Source organism: Nyctereutes procyonoides, unplaced genomic scaffold (genome assembly GCF_905146905.1).
Source record: "Nyctereutes procyonoides isolate TBG_1078 unplaced genomic scaffold, NYPRO_anot_genome, whole genome shotgun sequence".
Classification (NCBI taxonomy): domain Eukaryota; kingdom Metazoa; phylum Chordata; class Mammalia; order Carnivora; family Canidae; genus Nyctereutes; species Nyctereutes procyonoides.
The window spans coordinates 4,456,409-4,473,734 of NW_026575044.1; the positions used below are offsets into that span (position 1 = coordinate 4,456,409).

A 17,326-nucleotide genomic window follows, 5' to 3' on the forward strand; every position below is an offset into this window, starting at 1 on the left:
CTCATCACCCAGCTTCAATAATTATCATCGCTGTAATAGTTTTATCTGCCTCTCCCAAATACACACTTTCTTATGGAATTATGAGAGGATCATGAGGATCATGTTAACTTCAAGTACTTCAGTATGCATCTCAAAAAAGGACTTTTTAATATGCTGCAATGCCATTATTATATTGAATGCAAATCAAATTTATTGTTTAATATTATCTGGTAACTAGTCCATTTTCAGAGATCTCTGATACCTTAGATTAGAAGTTAGGTCCAATCTGACGTATGATTCAATCTTATTCTCTTTTTCTCCCAGGGATTAGGGGAAGCACATGTGCTAGATGGACAGTGCTATACACTTTCTAAACCCATATCCAGGAGTCTTACTGTATCTGCCTATGTCAGTTGTATTGAAGCTGTGAATGATTTGTGGGTTTGTTGGTGGCAGCCTGATTCCTTCTTTGCAAATTTTTCAGTTGGCTTCTTCTCTAATGGGTTTCCTATCCATTGGCTATTCATTAAGTGAATCATTAAGGATTGCAAAAGGGCGATTTTCTAATTTTGTCACTTTTTTTGTTCCTTTTGGCTAGAACTTTTCTGTGTTGAAACTTTTCTTTATTCACTAGGTGTATTACCCTGAAATCAGTTTATACTGGAAATGTTTCTGGTATTTCACATTAATTCTCTATTATCAGTGATGTTTGTGCCCTAGTATTCTCCAGTGATATCTATTTTTTATTTTTCTTCTTCCTTTTCAATATGTTTAAATTAATTGAGTTACTATTTTTTCTATAATAGCATGATTTTTTTAAAAGATTTTATTTATTTGTTTGATAGAGAGTGAGAAAGAATTAGCAGGGAAAGTGGGAGAGAAAAAGGAAGATGAAGACTCCCCATTGAGCAGGGAGCCAGATGTGGGGCTCTGTCCCAGGTTGCTGGGATCATGACCTGAGCCAAAGGCAGACACTTAACTGGCTGAGCTATCCAGGTACCCCTAATTGTGTGATTTCAGTGGCTACATGTATAGCCATTTATATAAAGCCATCTTTTTTACCTGATATTTTGTTGTTACACATTCTAATTTCTTTCAATTTTTTACTATTAATAATTTATTATTGCAACAGGAACTGTGCTGAGCACTTGATTTGTAGTATGTCATTTAATCTTTGCAGTAACCCTGTGACACATCACTCTTTGCATATATCTGAATATTTATGTAGGATTGATTTTACAAAGTTGAATTGTGGGTCAAGGGTTGAGATTTTTCATATCGTGGACACATCACAAAATTGCCCCTTAAAGTTCTTCCTGTTAATTCTGTTGGTCCCTTCTGGATTTCAGCTTACCTTGAATCCAGGTTGGAGAAAAAAGAAATGACAAACTCATTGCCCATTTGGTGGTCCTTAGACCAGGGGACTTTAACACCCCACCCACTGCAATGGACAGATCATCTAAGCAGAAGATCAACAGGGAAATAAGGGCTTTGAATGACACACTGGACTGGATAGACATCACAGATATATTCAGAACATTCCATCCTAAAGCAACAGAATACACATTCTTCTCGAGTGCACATGGAACATTCTCCTGAATAGACCACATACTGGGTCACAAAGCAGGTCTCAACTGGTACCAAATGATTGGGATCATTCCTTGCATATTTTCAGACCACAGTGATTTGAAGCTTGAACTCATTACAAGAGGAAATTTGGAAAGAACTCAAATACATGGAGGTCAAAAAGTATCCTACTAAAGAATGAATGGGTCAGCCAGAAAATCAAAGAAAAATTTAAAAAATTCATGGAAGCAAATGCAAATGGGAACACAACTGTTCAAAATCATTGGGATGAAGCAAAGGCAGTCCTAAGAGGGAAGTATATTGAGCAATACTCAAATGCACAATCTAACCTGACACTTAAAGGAGCTAGAGAAAGAAAGAATGGCAAATAAAGCCTAAACATGGCAAGAAAGAGAATGAATAAAGATTAGAGCAGAAATCAATGAAATAGAAATCAAAAGAACAGAACAGATCAATGAAAATAGGAGCTTGTTCTTGAAATAATTAATAAGATTGATAAGCCCCTAACCAGACTTACCAAAAAGAAAAGAGGAAGGACCCAAATAAATAAAATCATGAATGAAAGAGGAGATGTCACAACCAATATGAAGGAAATACAAAAAATTATAAAAACATCTTATAAACAAGTATATGACAACAAATTAGGCAATCTGGAAGAAATGGATGCATTGCTAGAAACATATAAGCTACCAAAACTGAAACAGAAAGAAATAGAAAACCTGAACAGACCCATAACCAGCAAGAATATTGAAACAGTAATCAAGAATCTCTCAACAAGAGTCCAGGGCCAGATGGCTTCCCAGGGGAATTCCACCAAACATTTAAAGAAGAATTAATGCATATTCTTCTGAAGCTTTTTTCAAAAAATAGAAATGGAAGGGAAACTTCAAACTTGTTCTGTGAGACCAACATTACCTTGATCCTTTTTTTTTTTTTTTATATTCTTTTTTTCTTTATTTATTCATGATAGTCACACACACACACAGAGAGAGAGAGAGAGAGAGAGAGAGAGAGAGAGAGAGAGGCAGAGACAGAAGCAGGCTCCATGCACCAGGAGCCCGACGTGGGATTTGATCCCGGGTCTCCAGGATCGCGCCCTGGGCCAAAGGCAGGCGCCAAACCGCTGCGCCACCCAGGGATCCCCATTACCTTGATCCTAAAACCAGACAAAGACTCCAGCAAACAGGAGAATTACAGACCAATATCCCTGATGAACATGGATGCAGACATTCTCAATAAGATACTAGCCAATAGGATCCAACAGTACATTAAAAGGATTATTTACCACAACCAAGTGGGATTTATTCCTGGGCCACAAGAGTGCTTCAGCATTCACAGATCAATCAATGTGATACGCTACCTTAATAAAAGAAGGGACAAGAACCATATGATCCTCTCAATAGATGCAGAGAATGCATTTGACAAAGTACAGCATTTGTTCTTGATTAAAAGTCTTCACAGTGTAAGGATAGAGGGAACATACCTCAGCATCATAAAAGCCATCTATGAAAAGCCTGCCGTGATATATTCTCAATGGGGAAAAACTGAGAGAGGAAGGTCAGGAACATGACAGGGATGTCCACTCTCACCGTTCAACATAGTATTAGAAGTCAGCCTCAGCAGTCAGACAACAAAATGAAATAAAAGGCATCTGAATTGGCAAAGAAAAATCAAACTCTTAGTCTTTGCATATGACATGATATTCCATGTGGAAAACCCAAAAGACTACCCCCAAATTGGTAGAACTCATACAGGTATCAGCAGCGGCAGGATATAAAAGTCAAGGCAGGGATGCCCAGGTGGTTCAGCGGTTGAGCGTCGTCTGCCTCTGGCCCCGGGCGTGATCCTGGGATCCCGGATTGAGTCCTGCATTGGGCTCCTTCCAGGGAGCCTACTTCTCCCTCTGCCTGTGTCTCTGCCTTTCTCTCTTCTCTGTGTTTCTCATGAATAAATAAAATAAAAAAAAGTCAATGCACAGAAATCAGTTGCATTTCTACACACTAACAATGAGACTGAAGAAAGGGAAATTAAGAAATCGATTCCATTTACAATTGCATCAAAATCTATATGATACCTAGGAATAAATCTAAGCAGAGAGGCAAAAGATCTGTACTCAGAAAACTATAAGACGCTCATGAAAAAATTGAGGAAGTCCTAAAGAAATGGGAAAACATTCCCACACTCACAGATTGGAAGAAAAAATATTTTAAAAATATCTATGCTACCTAGAGCAATTTGCATTCAGTGCAATCCCTATCAAAATGCCATCGACATTTTTCACACAGCTGGAACAAATAATCCTAAAATATGTATGGAACCAGGAAAGACCTCAAATAGTCAAAGGAATGTTGAAAGAGAAAACCAAAGCTGGTGGCATCACAATGCTGGACTTCAAGCTCTATTACAAAGCTAATCATCAAGACAGTATGGTACTGGCACAAAAACAGGCACATAGATCATTGGAACAGAATAGAGAACCCAGAAATGGACCCTCAACTCTATGGTCTACTAATCTTGGATAAAGCAGGAAAGAATGTCTAAGGGGGAAACAAGTCTCTTCAACAAATGTTGGGAAAATTGGACAGCCATATGTGGAAGAATGATACGGGACCATTCTTTACCCCATACACAAAGATAAACTCAAAATGGTTGAAAGACCTAAATGTGAGACAGAAATCCATCAAAATCCTAGAGGAAAACATAGGTAGCAACCTCTTTGACCTTGACTATAGCAACTTCTTGCCAGACAGGTCTCCAAAGGCAAGGGAAACAAAAGCAAAAATGAACTATTGGGACTTTATCAAGATAAAAAGTACGGCAAAGGAAACAGTTGTCAAAGCCAAAAGACAACTGACAGAATGGTAGAAGATATTTGCAAATGTCTTCTCAGATAAAGAGCTAATATCCAAAATCTATAAAGAACTTATCAAACCTATCATCTAAATAACAATTAATCCAATCAAGAATCAGGCTGAAGTCATAAACAGACATTTCTCCAAAGAAGACATACCAATGGCCAGTACACATATGAAAAAGTGCTCAACATCACTTAGCATCAGGGAAATACAAATCAAAACCACAATGAGATACAACCTCACACCAGTGAGAATGGCTAAAATTAACAAGTCAGGAATCAACACGTTGGCAAGGTTTGGGAGAAAGGGCAACCTCTTAAGACTGCTGGTGGGAGTGCAAGATGTTGCGGCCACTCTGGAAAACAGTAGGGAAATTACTCAAAAAGTTGAAAATAGAGTTACCCTATGATCCAGCAATTGCACTACTAGGTGTTTATCCCAGAAATGCAAATGTAGTGATCCAAAATGGCACCTGCAATCCATGTTTACAGTAGCAGTGTCCACAATAGCCAAACTATGGAAAGAGCCCAGATATCCATCAACACATGAATAGATAAAGAAGATGTATACATGCACACACACACACACACACACACACACACAGACACAAAATGTAATACTGCTCAGCATAAAAAAAAGAAATACTGCTATTTGCAATGATTTGGATGGAACTAGCGGGTATTTGCTAGCAAAATTAGTCAATCAGAGAAAGACAATTTTATGTTCTCACTCGTGGAATTTAAGAAACAAAACAGAATCATAGAGGAAGGGAGGGAAAAATAAAACAAGACAAAATCAGAGAGGGAGTCAAACCATATAATAGACTCTTAGTCATAGGAAATAAACTGAGGGTCACTGGATGAAAGGGGGGTTGGGGGAGATGGGGTCCCTGGGTGATGAACATTAAGGAGGGCATGTGATACAGTGAGCACTAGGTGTTAATATGAGACTGGTGACTCACTGAATTCCTCCTCTGAAAATAATAATATACTATATGTTAATTAATTAATTTAAAGAATAAAATGAAGTGCCAGGAAAATTGTATGACTAGTATCCTGATAGATATTTATACATTTGAAATTTAGTTGTTCTAACGAAATACAGACCTGGACCTCATTTTGCACAATCACAAGCTTAACATGCTTTTTTACATTTTGAAAACTATTCAGAACAAAAATCAAGAAGAATGTGCAACATAGACCTTCCATTACCTTCCAATCCTAAAATATTTACTGTTTGACACTTTATGGAATGAAAAAGTTTGTTGATCGATCTCTGGTATAGATGTATTTTCTATCTAGTTTTGACCATGATAAGAGTATTTGTCACAGAGTCATAGCATTGCATTTATTCAGAAATCCTAAAACTATTTGTTGATACTCCTTATGTGCAAGTGGCTACATTTACAGGATATATGCTGGTTGTCAGAGAGTTTATTTTACTACGAGGTGTAGGTTTTTATATTTTTTAAGGATTTATTTGAGAGAAAGAGAGAGAGCCAGGAGTGAGGGAGGGGCAGAGGACAAGGGAGAAGTAGGCTCCCTGCTGAGCAGAGAGCCTGAGGTGGGGCTGGATTCCAGGATCCTGGGATCATGACCTGAGCTGAAGGCAGATGCTTAACTGACTAAGCCACCCAGGCACCTGCATCATTACAGAAAGTACTAAGAAGGGTTTCAAAAAAGTATGGGAGGGGGTCATTGAAGGCTTTATGGATAAGTGATTTTAATCTAACTTTGAAGAGTGAATCCACCAATTGGAAGGATGGGCAGGAGCTGGGCAAGAACTGAGAGGCACTTGTGGCCCTGAAACGGATCCTTTCTTATACCAATGACTAATGGAGAATCAGCTAAATCAATTTCTAAAGGATAATAAATTAGAGAGAGAGTAGTATCAGATATGGATTAGGAACTTGCAGTTATTGTGTTGTCCCAGATGAATCTAAGGTGTAGCTAGGTTTGAGAACCATGGCACTAGGTTGATGCAGGCCCTTTGGGGTCCTCTGCCAGTGGCCTCTTCTCATGCATCTTTTTTGTCTCTTTTTTTTTAAATTTTTATTTATTTATTTATGATAGTCACGGAGAGAGAGAGAGAGAGGTAGAGACACAGGCAGAGGGAGAAGCAGGCTCCATGCACCGGGAGCCCGATGTGGGATTCGATCCCGGGTCTCCAGGATCGCGCCCTGGGCCAAAGGCAGGCGCCAAACCGTTGCGCCACCCAGGGATCCCCTTTTTTGTCTCTTTGATGGAAATAAAAACTAAAGTTTGCACCTAGTGTAGAGCTATGGTTCTGAGGAGCATGTGAGAAAATTTTGAGCCTGTATGTCTTTCTTCAGGGTGATGTGTTGGCTGGCCAACTCTTTCCTCAGGGGTAAGGGCCTTTCTCTGCCTACTGTCCCCTCATTCCCTGTCCCTCCCCATGACCATGCCAGAGACTGTGAATGTCAGTTATTGATATTTCTTAGCTCACTTGGTGGTTGCTAACTGCTCCCTCAGAGAGCCATCAGCAGGGTAAACAAAGAGGAAGGAGGGTTACCAATGAAATCCAAAAAGTTAGGCACTCTTCAGGTGGAAAATGTGCAGCCAATCATGTGGCCTCTTTTGGGGCAGGAGATGTTTTGGGAGATGGGAGAGCAAACCAGATGTGACTTTTTCCAAGTGGAATCCCAGGCCTCAGACTGCAGTTCTCTGTGATTGGGAAGCTGCTGTCGGTGCATGTGAGTAGCCTTGGCAACAGTGATGCTCACTTGTGTTTTCTAGGCCTCACTCCTCTGGGATGGTTCTGAGCTAGGTGACCTGCCAGTGTTCCTTCCTAATGACTGTTTCATCTGCAGGGCGAACTCTGTTGGAGAAGTTGTTCAGCCAGCAGGAGAACGGGCCTCCAGAAGAAGCAGAGAAGTTTTGCTCCCGGATTATTGCTATGGGCCTTCTACTTCCTTTCAGTGACTGCTTCAGGGAACCCTGTGATCGAAATGCCCAATCAAGTTCAGCTCCATTTGATGTAAGTAGGAACATTTACTTCTCTGTCTGTGAGGCAGATTGCAGTAAAAAAAGCAACTGTGAAGTGTGTGCCCAATCACTCTATAATTTAAAAACCAACATGTGATGCAAGCCATTCTCTCCTCCACCACTCAGCAGCTAAGCATGTCAGTGTCTACGCTTTCCTTGAATAATCTTAAGTATTGGCCAAACCTCCTTTTCTTAACAGATGGCCACACTCTTGACAGTTTTCCAGCCTGTTTTAATCAGTGATGATTTTAAAGTGGCTATAATTCAGGACTGCTGACTTTGCTGTTTGTGGACATTACTTCAGAAGCAGTACCATAGGGCTAGAGCTTTGTTCCCTGTAGGCCTCTGGTTTCCATGGGCACCTAGAACACTATTTCAGTGCGATCATAGCTCATCTGTTATTAACTATTGGTATGAAGCAGCACTGTCTGCTTCTTCCCTAGCTCCCATTCACCAAGAGAATAGTGATTATTGCAGAGCAGTAATCCAAAAGGCATATAATTCCCAATGAATATCAGCACAGCTGGATTATCATTTTCAAGCCAGGTTATTGCTAATCTTTCTCAGGTATGTGGTACATGTGTGATATTGGTAGTTGTGTTGAGTCTGCATCTAAAACCCAGATATAGGGGATCCCTGGGTGGCTCAGCAGTTTAGTGCCTGCCTTCGGCCCAGGGCCTGATCCTGGAGTCCTGGGATTGAGTCCCACGTCAAGCTCCCTGCATGGAGCCTGCTTTTCCCTCTGCCTGTGTCTCTGCCATTCTCTCTCTCTCTCTCTCTCTCTCTCTATTATATATATATATATATATATATATATGTCTCTCATGAATAAGTAAATAAAATCTTAAAAAAATAAAACCCAGATATATAAGAATTCTTCTGTATGATTTTCTCAATAAAAATTGAAGGTCTAGCTGGCTCACTTGTGTGGAGCCCAGTATTTATAAGGCATAGTAATGGGTTCTCAACCATATGGGTTAGTCGCAGTTGTTCTTTGCTTCTGACTATACCCTTCTTCTGTGCCTTCAGTATATCTACTATTGACCAATGAATGAGACACTGGTGAATTTTGAAAGACAATGAGTCCCAACTGAGATTAAGGTATAATAGTAAATAATAATATGTCTATGTGTCCTGTATTTCTTCCTCCTCTTCTTCATACATTATGACCTATGTTTTTCCTTGATTTCCCTTCAGTATTAGAATTAATCACAGAAAATATTGTGAGATCTTCTTGATACTTCTTCCTATGTGAAAGAAGTTTCCTCAGTGACTTGTGAAAGTTGCTTAAGATCTTTTTATTTATTTAAGTATTTTAAAATGACATAGCTAATTACTGCTAGGTAGATCTCTTCTCTTCTGTAGGAAGAACTGGACAATTTAAATTTTTTCCTTTTTTGTTTTTCCTTTTGTGTGTGTGTGTGTGTGTGTGTGTGTGTGATGTATGTGTTATTATAGACACAGGACCTGGGGACTGTGTTGCGCTAAAAGTGTTGTAGAGCTATATTCTAGAAAATATATCAGTTTGCAATTTGGAATTAAAATCAATGTGGTATAGACAAAGCAAGACCCTAGGCATGTCTAAAGCTTGCCTTTTGATTGAAACTATTCCCAAGTTGATTGCATTTTCTTCTCTTAAAGTTTAGATGTAAACAGTTTTATCATTCAAAAAATGTGAAATTGAAATAAATGAAAAGAATAGAGTAATTGTATACCTTCTTTTTTTTAAAAAATCACTGAACTGGCTGCTTCTTATCTCCCACCTCTTGTGTTAGAGTAGTAACTCCTTCCATCATTTACTATTTGGAAGACAGTTGGGTGTGGCATGAGGAGGGAAAAGCAAACAACAAATAAAATTCCTTAATATGGTAGGAAATAATTTCATCAGAATGAGGAATTTGTTTCCTCCAACTTTATAGGTTTGCATTTTCTCCTTTCTTTGTTGGCTCTGTAGTATATCTCTACTCCCTCTGCCAAACTAAACACAAAACAAATATGAAATTAAAGGCCCTGTAGTAAGAAATTTTACTCCATATACTTAAGCAGCATTTCAGTCACAGAACTGTGCATTTGCTGTACGCGTAGTTAAGGATTTTCTTCAAAACTCAGAAGAAGTAGCATTACAAGGAGTTATGTAGACTGAAGTATTGGTGGAATGGGGAGGAATGCATTTATTTGTATGGAGATAAGTTTCTGATAATTAGTCTCTCTGCTGATTTCCAGAAAATTGCTGTTGGGAGGATTTCTAACCAGAAATTCTCTTGAGGACAGTTGCCTTCGAGACAGAGCACCATATGGGACTAAACTCATAACTGGCATTCTTCCCACCCCCAACTTTGTTCCCTTCTCTGAGAGCATTTGATCCACTCCCCCTTCTCCTCTCTCCATTTATACACATAACTAAAGTAGCAAAGGGTTTTGAATTAGGGGTCTTACTGATCCAGTTTATGGCTTAGCCTTCTTCATTCAACCCTTTTGATTTTAGTACCATGTTAGGTCATTCATTTTTGGGGCCTAACATTTTGCTTTAGAAATGCTATAGAAAATATGAAAGGACTTGACATTTTCTCCTCATCTTTTAACTTGGTTAAAGTTTCAAGAACCCTAAAAGGCAAAGAGCTGTGAGTGATAATGTTAATTCATTCACAAATACTGACTACATTCTGTAGGCAGTGTTGCATTAGTGAGGAAGAGAAATGAGATTTTTTTTTTCTTTTTTTTGAGAAATAGTTTTCTGTTCTCCTGAAATTTGTATCCTTATCACAGTGGGGAGAGACACATAAAAACCAAAAACCAAAACATCAATAACAAATAAGAGCATAGATCATGAATTTCCATCAGATTGTAATAAATGCTATAAAGGAAATAAACCCTAGTAATGTGATAGGGTGAATGTAGGGGAGGCCTCACTAAGGATCCATGATGGGAGGTCTGAAGGAAGGTCATTCTATGAAGTTACTTGGCAAATACAAAGGGCCTGGGGAGAGCATAGGCATGACCTAATCAAGGCACAGCTTGAGTGCCTATGTAGCTGAAGTTTCACGGGAGAAGGGCAGAAAGGACCTGGGGCTGGAATATGTAGTCTTGAAAGCTATGGAAGGAAATTTTTTTTTTTTTTTTAAGTAGGAGATTTTGGAAGGTTTTGTGCAGGGAAAGAACATACTTTACATGGATGACTCAGTCTGGTCTTTGGGTAATGGAATAGAAGGGTGGAAGTAGAAGCAGGAATACCAGGTGGGCGATTGTAGTAGTGGAGTGAGGGACAGTGGCAGTAGCTTGAGGTGGGATGCTGATGAGAGTTAGAGAAGAGTTCTTAGGTGTGGGACAGATTCTGGAGGCAGAACTGATGGGACTTCTAGTGAGTTGGGAAGTCAACTACAGCTTCTTGGTTTTTGATTTTAAATAGCTGTGTGGATGATTGTGACATTTATTGAAATGGAAAGGACAAGTCCATTTTAGGAGGAAAATATTGTAAGGATATACTTTTCTTGAGTAAAATTCTGTTAATTTAGAAAACTAATACTGAGCATATAAGCTGACAAACATAAACTTTTGATTTTTGCTTGTGGAATGATGTTGACTTTATTAGCCAATCAAAATTAGGGCCATGATACTCAAAGACATTTCAGCCATCAGAAGGGTTGGTCGCCCTTTCTTTGCATTGCCATGTCTTCATAACAGAAAGAAAGATTGGGCTCCTTTAAGGGCATAATAACATTGTCCATTATCTTTTTCCATTTCCATTACTAATCTGGGGACCCAAAAGCTATCACCTTACTTCGTATTCTCTGGTAGTATGCTCACATTTGCCTCTTGCTTTGTTTGTTTCTTTTCGTTTTATATCTCAGAATTCTAAGCTAGATCATTTCTTTTTCTTTTTTTTAAGCTAGGTCATTTCTAATAAGAGAAAACACACGCATAATAAAACTGCTTAGTAGATTGTATTGTTTAGTTGTAACTCAAGGTATTTCTTGTGATGAGGAAAGACTTTTTTTCTTTTTGAAGTCTGTTCTAGTCATTTCTCAAGTGTGAGGAAAAATATCTCTCCTGAAAATGTTTACTGTAAATCCTTAGAAATAGCAAAACCTTTGTTATTATGACACACAGTTGACCCTTGAACAACATGAAGTTTAGGGTCGCCAACCCCCTACACAGTAAAAAATCCACATATAACTTTTGACTTCTCCCAAATTTAACTACCAATGACCTACTGTTGATTGGAAGCCTTACCAATAGCACCAACAGTCGATTAACACATTTTATATATGTATTGTATGTTGTATTCTTACAACAAAGTAAGGTAGAGAAAACAAAATGTTAAGAAAATCATAAGGAAGGAAAATACATTTACTATACTATAAAAAATCCACATATAAGTGAACCCACATAGTCCAAACCTGAGTTATTCAAGACTCAACTTTACTTTGCATTTTTGGGTCACTGCCCTGCTACCTGTGAATAAGATATGCTAGTCCTCACCCTGTGGCTGACCACAGGCCCATGCTCATTGTCTGTTAGGTGTGAGATGGAGATTATTTTGCAAGAGTAGGTCCAGTATATAGTCCCTTAAGATTCATTTTCTCTTGAATACTTTTTTTAAAAAGACTTTTATTTACTTTTTTGAGAGAGAGAGAGGTAGAGCATGGGTGGGAGGAGGGGCAGAGAGAGAGGGACAAGCAGACTCTCCAATGATCCAGGATCCCAATCTGTGCTCAATCCCAGGACCCTGAGATCATGATCTGAACCGAAGTTGGACACTTAACTGACTGAGCTACACAAGCACCCCTTCTTTTGAATACTTTTATTCATATTGGTTTTTCTGGGTCATATTCATCAGTGGCTGTTGTCCAGCAAATTATAGTTATTTCACATAATTGTTGATTATCCATTAACAAGCTCTTGTAGGGTTTCTTCAGTCATCACTGTGTTAGATATCACAATATCTCTTTATAACATGAAAAATCAAGCCCAAAGATTTTGGCTGGAGTAGATGATTATACCTTCTTAATCCTTTAGAACTGATTATCTATCTATCTATCTATCTATCTATCTATCATCTATCTATCTATAAAGATTTATTTCTTGAGAGAGTGAGAAAGGGAGAGCATGGGGGAGGGGAAAGGGGAGAGATAGTCTCAAGCCGACTCTGTGCTGAGTGTAGAGCCACTCGGGGCACTATTATAACCCCGAGATCACAACCTGAGCAGAGACTCAGGGTGGCCTGCTCAACTGACTGAGCCACCCAGGCACCCCTAGAACTGATTTTAAATGTCTTTCTAGTAGAACATTTTTGGATGCTGGGCTTTTTTGGGGTTGGCATATTTGCTAATTTTACTAAATATACAGTGGTCCCTATGCTTACCAGATGGATGGGAGTTTCTTGCTATGTATATAAATAGACATAAGTTTAGATGAGTGTATTAGCAGGGCCAGAATTAGTGAGAAGAAGACATAAAAGTCTAGGCTAAAAGGAATAAAGGAAACCTGATCCTGAGCCTGTTGGAAAAATAATTCATTAATCAAAACTAATAGTGGTCTCGACCAGAAAACTAATGGAATGTACTCTGCTCACTGTCACTAATAGTCAGAATGAAGACTTAAGTGAATAGAAATGATCATTTGTATTTGAATCCAACTTTTTTCCAGAGTAGGAAGAACACTTGGATGCTGTGTAGTGAAGCCCACACGCATCTTTTACTGAGAAGCAAAAAGAGCCATGACACAGCTTTCAGCTCTAAGAGCACATACACACACACACTCACACGATCATATGATCATACAACTCATGTATATATTACTGCTCTACTTTTATTCTTGAAACATTGGTTTTTTTTTTAAAAATTTTATTTATTTATTCATGAGAGACAGAGAAAGAGGCAGAGGCACAGGCAGAGGAAGAAGTAGGCTCCATGCGGGGAGCCCGATGTAGGACTCGGTCCCAGATCTCCAGGATCAGGCCCCGGGCTGAAGGTGGTGCTAAACTTCTGAGCTACTCGGGCTATCCCTACTCTTGAAACATTGTGTAGAGTATTAAGTCTCAGGAAGTTTATACCTGTGATATTAAAATTGTACTTAATTTTCAAACCAGCTTTTTAAATTATTTTAGCTGAACATTTCTTTTCCTTGCAGACTTATCTAATCTTAACATAGGAGTCAGTAGTAAATAGATTTCATTTACTGATTCATTTTGTAGGCACATTTTACATCTATTCCATACTCAGGTAATCATTGCCTAAACTCATGAGAAGTGGGGTGACAACAATAGGTTGGAAACTATAATCCTTTTTCTCAGTTTTATTCTAGTTTTTGTTTTGTTTAATTTTAAGGACTTAAGGGATGTCTAAGATACTACATTTGCCTCTTAAAAAGCAGCTCTGCTCCTCACCTGGCCCCTCCACTCCAGTCCTACCCCAGCCTGGTTCTCCTTATTCTTGTTTTTCTGTTTTTTTATTGATATATATTTTTTTATTTATTTATGATAGTCACAGAGAGAGAGAGAGAGGCAGAGACATAGGCAGAGGGAGAAGCAGGCTCCATGCACCGGGAGCCCGACGTGGGATGCGATCTCGTGTCTCCAGGATCGCGCCCTGGGCCAAAGGCAGGCGCCGAACCGCTGCGCCACCCAGGGATCCCTTTTTATTGATATTTTTAAGTTTGGTGATTCAGTTTGGTTAGCAACATTGCTATTGCCTTTGGGCTGTCACAGATTAGGATTTAGGTATTTCTCAACACTTCCCCTCCCCATTCCTTCAGTATAGTTAATACTCTTCTAACTTCCCTTTAATAATTCTCCCTTTAACCTTAACTAATATGCTTCAGGTTATTTTGCTGTTGTCTCATCAATTCAGATAATGTCTGCTGCAGTCCCACCCACCTCATACAATTAGGCTGTCGCCTTCCCCTCTACCTAGTTTAAACCTCAACTGTTCTAGCTTAAACCAAGAGCACATTGATCCTAAAGTATATTTTTAAGGTTAAGTTTTAATTTAATTTATTTTTAAAAAAGATTTTGTTCATTCATGAGAGAGAGGCAGAGACATAGGCAGAGGGAGAAGCAGGCTCTTCACAGGGAGCCCAGAGTGGGACTCGATCCCCAGACCCGGGATCACACCCTGAACCAAAGGCTCAACCATTGAGCCACCCACGAGTCCCTTAATTTTTAATTTTAGTTTAAGAGTTGAAAACCTATGGACACATTACGACTATTGCCCTGCGGAGCCAATAGTGTGCTCTAATTTCATTTCTTTCTTAATACCCCAATATCACAGCCCCCAGATCCCTCAAACAGGGATGTTCCTGGGGTTAAGTTCCAATGGATTCTGTTACTTTAAGAAACAATCACTTGCTTAAAAGTGATATTTAGTTCAGTTTACATTGGATTTATCCCTTTTTTATACAGAGAGCCCTCATCTAGTACAACAAAGTTTTTGATTGCCTTTTATTTTATTTTGGGAGAAGAAGCCTATACCTTTCTTTATTTTTTTCCTCTATATTCTCAGTATCTTTGAGTTTGTACCTCATTCTTACCATTTAGTGAAGTTCTGTCAATTTTTCTTGAAGACTACTGCTGTTGTCTGAATATTTGTGTCCAAAATTCATAGATTGGAATCCTTAGGTCCAAAGTGATGTTGTTTGAAGGTGAGGCCTTTGGGAGGTTGACTGGATCATGAGGATGAGGTCCTCATGAATGGGGGATTCCATACAGCTGTCTCTCCTACCATGTCAGGGTATGGTGAGAAGGTACCAGCAATGAACTGAGAAGACAGATAAAGAGATCATGTTGGTTCCTTGATCTTGTACTTCCAAGCTCCAGAACTGTGAGAAATAAATTCTGCTAATAAATTCTGTTTATAAGCCACCCAAACTGTGATATTTTGTTATAGCAGCCTGAATGGACTATAAGATACCTACTAGCTTCCTCTTCTAATTTAGATCAGGTTCTTGATATGTAATTATGATTTCTATTTTTTTTTTTTTCAGCTCCTCTCTTTTCTCTTGCCCTGCCCCTACTGGGGACAGATAAATGAAAAAAGAAAGAAAGAAAGGAAGAAAGATAAAAAGAAAGAAAAGCTTTTATTCTCAACTGATTTATAGCCACTTTAGAAAAATAAGATATGCAAAGAAATTATTAGACTATAGTGGTTGAAGAGGGTTCTCTAGTCAGACTGTCCTGGATTTGAGTGCTGGATTTCCCACTTACTGTGTTAACTTAGGTAAATGGCTTAGTGTCTCAAAGTTTGTTTCTTCTGTAAAATGAGCAGTGATGTAGTAAGTTTCTAAATAAGAAGGTATGAATACAAGTAAAGCATTTTGCACCTTATGGGGCATGCAGTTAGTGTTCAATGTATGTTAACTGTTAACACAGATCATAATCAAATTTGGAGTTTAGTGCAGAAATGTATAGCGGGGGGAGCAAAGGAGAGGATTAATGTGTCTCTTTGGTACCTCAGGAGATAACTTTTGGGGTGAGACTCATGAGTGTACTTGGAATTGGCTGCGGGGATCAGCCAAATATGGAGAAGTCTATGTGTGAGGTATACAGATGTAGGTGACTACAGTTTGTAATTATTCTGGAATATAAATTGGGAGAATGATAGGTGGGAGGAGGACAAACATAAAAACAAGGATATTTATGTCACTTTGGAGATATTTTTAGTATATGTGCTGCTGAAGCAAGTGCTCCTTGGGGATATTTGTAAATAATTTTTTAGTAGTTAAGCTATAAACAGATTGGCATTTATAAAAAAATCATTCTGGTGGCAGAGTAGAGAATGAAGAAATGTAAAATTTAGTGTCTGGGTGATCAGTAAAAATGCCTAAACTCAAACAGGCAGTGCAGATGGAAGGATACAGCTATGGGGAATATTTAGAATTTAGAATTGACAGGACTTGTCATTTGATTAGGTATTGGGAAGTAAAGGAGTAGATGATTTCTTTGGTTTCTGATTGGCACCTCTGGGTGGATGATGATACTCCACAAAGAGGCGGAATATTAATAAAGGAATAAGTTTTAGGGAAGATAATAATTCGTGGACATCTAGAATGTGTGGTTATTTGGGACATGATGGTTGGCAATTCCCAGAGGGTGAAGGAGCTGATGTTACTAGCATCACCATTGTTGCTTAAAAGATAAGCAGATGTAGTAAATTAAGACAGAGTGTAATTAAGATTAAAATTCTTAAGGACAGTGAAGAATAAGTGTGTCCTGGGAGGGGATTCATGAGAGGCCAGAAGATACTGGGATTTAAGAATTCAGAGGTGAAGCTGTTCTATTGATTCTAAAGTCCAGTCTGTGGAATGCAATGTGCATTGTCATTGGAATTGAGGCTTTGATGGTATTGGTTTGGATTCAGTGTCTCACTGAATTGTGGAGGAGTAGGTATTGAGGTGCAGACACAGGACCAGGCCATATAGTCCTCCAGGAGTAGAAGTCCCTGTGGAGTTTAGTCAGTTTTTGCATTAAGAGTGGATGATGACACTACTGCTTGATATGGATTTCAAAGATGCAGAGGATTTTGCACAGAATGAACAAGGAATATTCTCTAGGTGATTATGGAGGGCTATATTACAAGGCCATGTTACACTGAACTTTTAGTTCAGTTCTTACTTGCTTGATTTATCACATCAACCTTTTTAATTACCTTCTTGAATCTGCCCATTACTGGTCTCCAGTCTGGTCTCCTTATGCTTTCCTAGGAATTCATTGTTGGAATCATGTTCCTTTCCAGATATATATGGCAATATCTGAAGACATTTTTGGTTGCCACAGTGGGGGAGGGCTGCAGCTGGCATCTTCCCTCCTCAACGAGGGATTTCCCAGTACAAAATGCCAATAGTTGAGAAACACTGCAGTGTATATCCTGCATAAAGCCTTTAGTGGTTTCTCTATCAGAATGAAGT

General features: G+C 38.8%; 1 protein-coding gene across 1 annotated transcript in view; it reads left to right on the top strand.

The window, feature by feature from the left end:
• The window catches only part of FMN2 (formin 2), a 363,009-nt gene that overhangs the window by 25,563 nt on the left and 320,120 nt on the right, over positions 1-17,326 (top strand). The window contains 1 exon segment of the mRNA XM_055323458.1: positions 7,252-7,418. Within this exon segment, the coding sequence (XP_055179433.1) occupies positions 7,252-7,418 (167 nt within the window).